The following is a 10,628-nucleotide window of genomic DNA, read 5'->3' as shown; positions in this document are numbered from 1 at the left end:
CTGACAGATGGACAAATAAAATGATTACTAAAAAGGGCACCTGTATGATTAATGGACCAGGTGTATTACATAGAGGTTCCTCAACAAGTGACTGCCATTGTTTATCATGTTTATCAAACTTGAGTTAGTTAATTTTGAAATTTTGAAAAGACACGAGCTTTAGCGAGTGTCTTTTTAAAATTTGAAAATTAACTAACGAGAGTTTAGATAAACATGATAAACAACAGTCACGCGTTGGGGAACTTATTTATCCCATAACTTTTACTCCATATTTATACCGTGATGACCATTTTCTCGTCTTCATTCAGCGAAACTTACGCTGTACAAAGTAGCCCGAAGTTGAGAGCCAATCGCAATCAAGAGATCTTGGAGTTGACCAATCAGAGGGTCCGTAGGTGTTTACACACTGGAGTGTGTAAACATAAACGATAACCAACTGCTATGGAATTTATCACATGGGATTTTGATTGTGAAACATGCATAGTTATGAGATAAATAACATTGCAATACTTCTAACCTCAGGTAAAAGATGACCAGCAGACACACTGTCAACTATCCACTGGTAGTCGAGGAGCCAGCACTTCTTAGCAATACTTTTGAAAAAACTTCAATGTTCGGTCACAAATGCGACTTCCCTCTGGATCTACAAACATGGGAAAAATGAATAATTGGCAAAATGAATATCAGATTAAATTCTTTAGAAACAACAATACCAAACTACATGTATCAATCAAATTTCTAATTAGCAATCTGTCTGACATTTTCATTTTCCTAATTTACAAATTTGCTAATGAAAATCTGCACTATTATTGGTCTCAAGAGACCTAAAATTAACAGTTCAGCTACACTCCATAACATACAGTGCAAATTTTTATGGTGCATTGCACTATACTGATATACCAGTAGGGAGAGATGTTTTCTCAACCAGGGTATCATTATCATAGTCATCTATAAGACTTCCAAACATGTTACTGGTAAAATGACATCCTCTGTCTCTTGATTATTGAAAGATTATAAAATATCTGAATTATGTTACCTTAAAAAAAAGGTGAAGGTTATTCAATTGAAAAACTGCTTAAAAATATTTTCACAATTGTGATGATGTCTACCCATGTACAATATAACCTACCAGTCTTTATTACAACATGTGTTACATCTTCTGTGAACACTTCGCTCATTTTTGAACTGTTATTACAGCAAAGCTCGAGTATATTTTTCTGAAAATAACAAAAAGAAATAGTAGATTAAAACAAAGAGGACTAGTGTATCAATCAACTGGCTATTACAATGATTAAGGCAAATTAATTATTACATTTCTACGATGAAAAAGACTTGCAAAGTATTAACTTTTATTAATCATTTCTCTTAAAACTCTGTCAAGTTATTGAAGGCAAAATAATTTGAGACCCAATTTTGAGATACCGGCCAGCCTTTGTCTTCTTCATTCCTATGATAATTTAAATTGATCAAATTTTATATAAATTTATCAAACACTTTATGAGTAGTGGTTAATTAATTCATACATTCGTTACTTTATTACTAGCAGCGATTTAAATGAAATATCAGTGACGACAGACAGACGACAAACGCCAGGCCATGACATGAGCTCTTCGGCCATTCGGATGTGCTGAAATTCTACGAATGTATTTTTGTTTAGCAAGAAAATTTATTATACCAAACAGAACCTAAATGAAAGAATCTCTGAACAAAGCAACAACACACTTGGTTAGATTTGGTCTTCATTTTTGCAGCCTGGTAATGTAATTATACGGAAAAAACAAGTCAATACCATTTGATATGATGCGATTTCATACCTTTTTGTCATTAGTTAATCCACTTGGACAAATTACAATGCTAGGTCTCATCTTCCGTCTAGCCCACTCACAATCTTGAATAAACATATCACGCATCTGTGAATCCTTTATTTTTCCTGAAAAAAAAAATTCCTGTGTATTTTTTGCATCTTTTTGCAATACTGATAATTTATACTTTGACATGAATTCTAGCTACTAAGCTACAGATAAGTTGACATGATTTTTTTTTTGGTTTATAGTTGTGTTAGTTTAACGTCCTTTTAACAGCAATGGTCAGTTGAGAATGTGCTAGGTTTGTTGGTGGAGGAAAGTCCCCGGAGAAAAAACATCGACCAGTGTCAGTAACTGGCAAATGCCTAAAATGGGATTCAAACTTGCAGCCCAGCTAGATGTAAAGGACTTGTGATAATTTGTTTGGACATATCTTAACCACTTGGCCACTGTGACCTCATGATTTCTAGGCTTTAATTATAATTAATTAATTTTCTTTACATACTTGCCGTCTCATTCATCTTAGTTTCATTCAGATGAAATGGTTTTACTTTCTTCCTATTAAATGTAAATCTGCAATGTAAAATGTCATTGTAGTACATAGTAGATGTTTATGTTTTTTAAACCAATAAAACTATATATACCGGTATAGAGAATATCTTTTTTTGATAATTGACTAAATATTGGCAATATTATCAAGTATGGTACATAAATGATGTGTTAATTCTTACTTGCTTTACAGTAACTGACAAAAGGTAGTGGTACAATGTATAATTAATAAGGGTCATGTGATACTTTCAGTTTTGTTTAAAGCGTTTATTAATTAAGTTAAGGTACATGTACATGTAAATAATTATTAATATAAGCTAGATCATATAGATGTTTACTACAAGTTAACTGAAACTATATGTTATTTGTGTATACATACTCATCGTCGTCACTTTTTAAAATAGACAATAATATTGTCAGTAGAAACCCTTCGGACAACACCTGGCCAACCATCTGGGTAACCTTTGATATTTGCACAAACCACATCACCTGAAATACCATGAGTACATTAATTTATACCAAAATGCAAATGTAGTACATGTAGTAGTAGAGATGTATCAGGGGTGTAATTTTTTTTTTAAAGTCACTAGCCCCGGGCAAGTAGCGCCCAATCATTCACTTGCCCCACATTAAATTCTAATCCCCCCTTCCCAAAAAAAAAATTATTTTTTATCGCAGTACTGTAATAACTAGAAAATAACAAATCAAATCTTTAGAATTATCTCATAAATATTTCTAATTCTATTTCACAACATATTATTATAAGAAAAATAAAACAATTAATTTGCAGCATTATTTGCATTTTTTAACTTTCTTTTTTGTTTCTCTATTATTTTTTTTTTTTCTAAATTCCCGAATTCCGGAAACTGGATTCAGGCTCCATTATTAGTTACCAAATGTTACTTCCTACCTTGAACCGAGATAGTTTTTACAGAGAAAAACTGCTTGCTTACGTCTAAAAATAATGGTTAGACAACTTCTAATGTAAGTTAACTCTAAAAAGCATTTCTATGTAACTTAAATCGATTAATTATTGTTTTTATCAGCTTGAATGTCTGAAAAACGTCTCTGAACTGAAGATGCCCCTAGCGACCTAGTTATACCCATTTCATTTTTTTTTTTCATTTTGTGAAATTAAAATTGTTTCTAATCCCAAATTATTTGTTTTTAGTAATTAATATCTTAAGCAGATATGTTTACACATGTATTTAGTTAAGAGTATGATATAGCATGAAACTTGGTGCAACAGAAAAATTATGTCCAGAAATTCACTCAGCTGTCCCTTGCCCTGGGCAAGGATTTATAAGTGAGAAGGATTCGTCACAGTCTCCTATTACACTACTAAACACCATGCGAGATGCCTATGAATCCGGAATAAAAACCGTTTTTTTCTCAACAAATATTTGTCATATCAAGTCAAATGAAACACCAATGTAAAGTTAACAAGGACATAGTCATTCAGATCCCCCGCCAATGGAGATATCAAAGCTGAAGTAAGTTTGATTGTGGAGACTTATGTGTATGAAAAAAACCCAGAAAAAAAGGAAGTTGAGCTAAAAGAAAGATGGAGTATAATACAAGTAGAGCGGGGCTGTAATTGTTGAATCAGGTATACAGCCTTGACATTTATATTAGGGTGGAGTTTTGCAAAGTAACATTTACCATTTACCATGATATTTTCAGCAATGTTTCCATGGTAACGGAAAAAGTGCAAAAAATGAAAACCTAAAAATAGCAAAATTAAGGTACTACTAGACCATAAAAAGAATGTGTCTAATAAAGTTTTGTGGCAAGTTTTGTGGAAATATCTCTGCTGGTTTTAGAGTTATGCTCTGGAAATGAACCTGCTAGTTGTGCTCCGGAAACATACAAAAATATGATATTTTCAGCAATGTTTCTATGGTACGGACGGGACGGTACGGAACCCATTCTTCGAAAAAATTTCACAACGTTTAGTACTTGCTTTTAGGACGAAAGATTTAGAAGAAATGTCTTAACATTTCGTTCGTTAAAAAAAATTACAACAGCTCATGAAATGAAGGCCCGCTTCGGAAAGTTAAGACTGGGAAAGCCTGCTACCCGCTGCTAGGCTACATCAAAGGGCATGCGCTGGCGGATATCAAAGGAAAATCAGGGCGGTCGCTCAGTGCACAAAACACAAAAGCTCCTGCGCCGCAACTTGCCCTATAAAAACCCGCAGTGTGACTTAGTCTTCTCCATATACGGTCCTTGGCCCGATGTCAAGTAAATCTTTGTTAACACCCATCTAGATCTGTTATTTTTGTTTGTTTGTTAGATTAATTAACGTGGCTATTAACAGCTTATGGTCCTGTAAAGTTACGTGCCTCCCATGTAAAGCGGTCTGTGTTGCGTGTATGTTGTGCTGGGTGCCCTGTTTTGGGAGACTGCGGTATATAATCAGGTTGTGTCGCTCTTGCATATAGTTGGAACTGTTGCCCTTTTTCTATAGTGCTATATCACATGAAACATGAAGCCGCCCGAAGACACCAAGCAACACATGAGATTGACGACGAAACATATTATTAAAAATATACATATTACTCGTATTATTAGTTGTACATACCAGGGTATTGATTACTGTAGCTATAAAAGTGTTTCTCACAAATGTAGTTATTGGCAATATTAGCAACCACATTTGGTTGCTTATATATTAGATTTAAAATGATAAAAGAAAAGATAATGTGCATATCATAATTATTATCATCATATTGCATCAAGGCCAAACATTTATTACCTTATGTGTTTAACTGTGTGATGAACCAAGTGGACTTATTAAATACTATTGCGCTCGTAAACGCTACTTGATAATATCCCGACACTTTGATACGATACCAATTTTATTACTTGATCGACAAGATCTTCTGTCCTTAGTTCTAGTTGTACATTTTTTTCGTCGCTCTGCATTCTAAAAAATGCCAGAAAAATTATATTTGGAATTGAAAAAATAGTTAACATGTAATATTTATTACATTGTGTAATCCGAAATAAATAAATAAAAAAAATAATCAAGATAAGATAAAATAAATAACTTTGGAAAAGCAACTTGTTAGATAGACAAATGCGGAATTTACAGATTATGACTTGCATATTACATTTGAGTGCCAACACAAGTAATCTTTATTGTTTTAACTACTGAATTCGATTAAACACCCATGAATGAAAGAAGTAAAAATTTGTTTTTCACTGCCAATCAGGAAAAAAGTATGAATTTATAGACCTTATGAAAGTATATGACCTTTATGAAATTTTTTTGCCCAAAGTGAACAAAATTCACAACTTGCTCTCGTCATTTTGTTGAACAGGAAAAGGAACTCAGAGTGAGACCAAGCATTGTTCCCATTTATATAACTTACACTGTGAGTTTTATCGATAGGTTTTACTCAAAGCGGGTCATATTTACTAATTATCTAGAATATTTATTTCAATCAATAATCAAGTTTCCAAATTGGCCCTAGTTGTCTCGTTCTATTACATTGGCCTTCAGCCTACAAGCCCTGACATCGGGCCCAAATGACAACAGACCTTGACAAAATTGGGCCTAAATTACAGGGCCAATATGGAGGTTAGAGGCCGAAGTTAATAAACCTATATAGACATGAAACATCCTAACCGTGACATGTCCCCATGTCTGTCCGTGCGTTGTTAGTGGGACACTTCACACTTTTTTAATTGTTAATCATAACATGTCGTATTATAATAGACGTGGTCACCATGATGAGTCTAGAAATGTGCCGAATGCTGTGGTGTGCATTCGATTGGCACGCTTTCAATATTGGCCCAGTTTATCTCGTATTGGCCCAGTTTTGTTACAATACTATATTGATGGAACAGTTTCTCATATATATTGTTACCAATATCGTGAAAAGTTATAGTTAAAGTTTTTTTATTTTACATCAGAAGATGCCTAATGCTGGCTATCTGTGAAAAACCGCCAAAGTGTTGACAAATACATTATTTGTATGCAGGCTACATATTGTAAGCTATTCAGAAAACAGCATGTTAAAAGCTGAAGTACTCTCTTCCCCTGCTAAAACACTTTTAAATGAGCTTATTATACATATGCATTTGAAGCCTAAAATATAATCATAAATTTTACATGTTGTTGAATATGTCTCTATCCTCTTCTTTCTCAACTGAAATACATTGCATCCTTATATATGTACCAATATAGATGTATATAACCGCCAGTGCGGATACAGAATTTGTCTTACAAAATCATAGAAAATGTCTGATTTTGCTTCCCATGGGGTATGTCCTACGCGCATCATGCAGGAAATTATGGTAATGTTAACCTCGGAATATCCATATTGGTATTGTATTTTTATTCATTATGGTGGGGTATCCAAGATTAATATGCTATTATATAAGCTAGCTTGTTGAAATATTGGCCACTCCGAGTTTAATACTCAAAATACTGGCTGCCATTTCACAGAATTTCGGTTAGTGTATCAGCCTACAATTCGGTAAAATAAATAAAAGAATATGTGTGCAATGAGACATAATTTTATTAACCAACCAAGCCAGACTCATGTTTTTAAAGTGAAACTATGTTTTACTAATCCAGAGGTGACTGAGATTTAAAAAAAATGTTTAAAAAGTAAGCGTATAGGTTCTCAGAAAGTGGCAAAGTGATAATAACGACTAAATGTTTTAAATGTTTTAGTTAAAGAACTTAAAAGCAATACAATGTATTTTTCCATACTGTAGTACTGGGCCTAGTACACTATAGATCAATAATAAAATAAGCACCCCCCACAACACCAACACCAAACAGCTTAAACCTCGTAAAGAGATCAGACAGCAGCATATTCCGCGCCTTACCGGAATATATATTTACAACATCTGTATTTCAAGCCAATGTTGTGACAATAATGAGCGAACTTAAGCATTGATTGGAAGTTAAAGAAATAGACACGCTGTATCTTTCGTAATCTTCGGAGTAATTCCAGTCCTTTTGAAAACACAGTAATTAAGACTTTGCTATAAAGTCCTAAAGTTGGTAAAGAGATGACATATCCAGTTGCACGTTTGTCGTAGAGCTCTTTCTGCCATGTTTGTTTTCAAAGAAACCGTAAACAATCGATAGGTATACAGACTAATTGTATGAAACAATTGGGCCATGATTGTAGGTAGGGCTATGTACACTCGGATCGGTTATTTTCGCTGTCTCGTCCTCGGGGTTCTTATTTACAATGTGATGGGCGTTTCTTTTACCCAATAAATCCCCTTGTTTATCGGGCTTTTTAACAAACTATCCTATTGATACATGATATCATTCTGCAGAAATTTGATCGTTCGAATTAGCAGTTTATGTGATCCGGGTTAAACCATCTATTCTCTAGGTACCTATTTACTTGATAATTCTTGTCCAAATTATTTGACACTCGGTACGTGAACACACTTATGCCATCTGTGTCTGTATATTATAGATTGATCATACAGTTTGTTTCTTACATTGACTTCCATTTGCTTCTGATGGCAATTTAGTTGATATGGAAGGATGGGAAAGGACGATCCCCAGAATAAAGCCGAGCATGGTCGCGATATGAACGTGTGTGGTAGTCGGGTTACCAAGTTATAGGAGATATTTATGAATTTACCAGGGATGGGACATTTGCTTAGGCCATGTTCCCCAAAATGATTATATATATCATGTAGCAAGGGCTTGTGTCGTGGTTATTTGTGTATACAGAGGATGAACCCGTGATAATAATCTCAGTCTATACTTCTGAATATCGAAAGGAAGTATTTTAATATGTAGAATTTACTCTTCGCCGCATACTGAAAGACTCGGTGTATACCGACACCAGGTTAACGGACTCCATCATACCTGTATTGTAGTTTTTTAAAACAAAAAGGGAGACATAATTCATAATGTGTCACACGACTGTTATAGACATTCTTCGGTCTCTTCATTGCTTTATAGTATCCGATTATTATTACGTTATAAATGTTAGCGAAGAGGATTGAATGTTTTGATTCAGAATGTTCATCACATTAAAAGCGACAGGGGCTCTGGAAAAAACAGTCCTAGGATGTTTCTCCTAAAAACTTATTTTACTTGGAATCAAAAATGTGTTACTAGTTTTTATTGTATATAAGTAAATGAATAATAAATTGTCTAAATTCTCATACAACTTTCACATCACCCCTTTTGATTGGTTTTGCTCCTAGCGTGTATGAATGGTCTTGATTTGGGTGCACGTGAAAACTTTTTGATGCGAGTTGTTGGAATATAATCGTTTTGATATTGTTCACCTCTTTCTTCGCAACTCGCGAAAATATCTGACTTTCCCACATCTACAAGATTGAAAGACATCTGTGTTCCATCACGAAAAATAAGGTATTGTACTACAAATATCAACTATATTTTCTCCGTAGGATCTTATATTTTACTAACAAAGAAAGGTGTACTAAATCGCTGGAATCAGCCGTAATTCTGAGGATCGCAACCAACATTGATTTTGACCCAAATTTTTGTTTATTTCATCTCGATTATGAGTATACTCAAAATTTTTGTTGTTCATATTTCCCAAATATAAAATAAAACAAAATATTTCTAATAATTCAATCCAAAATCATGTGATAATCTCTGCAAAATTACCAAATTTATGTTGGAATGTTTTGTCAATAAAATAAATTACGCCATCAAGCCAATCAGAATAGCGACATTACAAATAGCAACGTCATTTCGTTCCTTAATTGACCTGATTAAGTAAAATTTTAAACCCAAACAAAATGCTCGTCACACGTAAAATTGAAATATAAACTGTTTCGCGATAATTTATCTTCCAATTCCAATACAGAAATAATCGTCGATACCGAAGTGAGGATCTAGTTTCACGACTTTAATATTAAGGTCATATCGGTTGACCACAGTTCACATGCTAATTAAACTTAAGGTATACAGATAAAATTTATTAACACAATTATCGCTAGTGTACGGAATAAACCGTTTCGGTCAAGCGTTGCTTGATTGGATCTACATTGTTAGTCGACCTTTAACCTGTATTGATACACTGTATTTAAATTGCAGAATCATATTCTCATCACAGTTATTGAAGCAAATCATGCCGTCTAATACCAATCCTGGTTGTCCATATTAATCAGTTTGGGTTATGGACATTGAGCATTTTTGCTGTGATTATTCCGATATTCATTGGACAAATTTTTCATGATCAAGAATGAATAAATCGACGGTTATTGCAGAAACCCAGCAGTCTAGGTCTAGCGCGTTACGGCGGGAGGGCCTGGGATTCGGTAACTAACGACTCCTGGGACCAACACCGGAGACTTCAACACTGTCGATATACCATAAACCTGTCATAGGGCCGCAAGCGCAAATTGATTATCCTTCGTTTTATGATCTTAATGAAGGGTGTTCATCGTCCGTCTTGTGGTTACCCCCCGGCGACGGGGGACTCCGTTGCCATATTCTCCTAGAACAAACCAGTATAATTATGCAATAAATCCGGCTTTGTTTGACTCAGTTTCCATTGTGTATGGAGATATGGAAAATCATCGTGACGTCATTAGTTTTCTGGAGAAGAGCTAAGTCTGTTCATTTTCAGTTGTGACATTTAGGGGTGTATATCCAAACTGAGACCATAATAAATGTTTTGGCTCTAAACCACACAGTTTTCTGCATATGCAGTTAGTGGTAGAGCTTCAGTATACCACTGTAGAGCAACATGGCCCAAACAATAGACTACAAAAGGTGAGGAGGGGAGTAAAACACAAGAGATAGATACACCACAATGTGGATACGAAATGGCTTTATGATTATACAGTCTATATGTATCATTAAAACATACATAAGATAACTTCAACTCAATTGATATACAGCTTGTCGTAAAACAGAAAGGTCAGGGTTATTTCTCCTAAGTTCCTTTTGTTGCAATTTAAAATATAACTTGTTACATGTAGACCGTAAATAATCGATGAAGAAATTCGGAGCTGAATTAAGGCTCCATTAACATGCTTTGAATATTAAAAACGTGACAAGGGGAAATAAAATAGTACCAGTCCTTTCAAATATTTTAAAAGATTGATTTTCCTGTAGCAGTATTGCCCGTTCCTCAACCTCCCAAAGGTATTCAATTTCAAGCCAGGCAGTTACCAATTAAAATGAAATTGTGGTGTTATGAGCAGGCTGATACTAATAGAGTATCATTAAAGCTATAATTGGCTTCTGCGGTTACCACTTCATGAAATCGTTATTGGTATTTTTTTATATGTTTCATACTATAGTTT

At 34.3% G+C, this 10,628-nt stretch overlaps 1 protein-coding gene across 1 annotated transcript; it reads right to left on the bottom strand.

Annotated features, from left to right (window-relative positions):
• Window positions 1-238: 238 nt before the first annotated feature.
• Window positions 239-2,743, bottom strand: LOC138322381 (breast cancer type 1 susceptibility protein homolog). Its single transcript, XM_069266421.1, has 5 exons — window positions 2,734-2,743; window positions 2,311-2,378; window positions 1,815-1,930; window positions 1,130-1,217; window positions 239-643 (listed from the first exon to the last, which is right to left on the bottom strand). Exons 2-5 carry the CDS (start codon window positions 2,324-2,326, stop codon window positions 585-587), a joined length of 279 nt encoding a protein of 92 aa, XP_069122522.1. The 5' UTR covers window positions 2,327-2,378; window positions 2,734-2,743; the 3' UTR covers window positions 239-584.
• Between the last annotated feature and the right edge of the window lie 7,885 nt (window positions 2,744-10,628).

The sequence above is a fragment of the Argopecten irradians genome, chromosome 4 (assembly GCF_041381155.1).
Source record: "Argopecten irradians isolate NY chromosome 4, Ai_NY, whole genome shotgun sequence".
NCBI lineage: Eukaryota > Metazoa > Mollusca > Bivalvia > Pectinida > Pectinidae > Argopecten > Argopecten irradians.
The sequence above is the reverse complement of the archived record's forward strand: the minus strand, read 5'-3'. Positions and strand labels throughout refer to the sequence as shown.

What these genes read in the sequence shown, in the direction of transcription:
- LOC138322381 (XM_069266421.1), bottom strand. An exon ending in GATTAACTAATGACAAAAAG is followed by an intron (nt 1,218 to 1,814) that starts GTATGAAATCGC and finishes TGTTATTTTCAG; the next exon opens with AAAAATATACTCGAGCTTTG. An exon ending in ACATGTTGTAATAAAGACTG is followed by an intron (nt 644 to 1,129) that starts GTAGGTTATATT and finishes CCATGTTTGTAG; the next exon opens with ATCCAGAGGGAAGTCGCATT.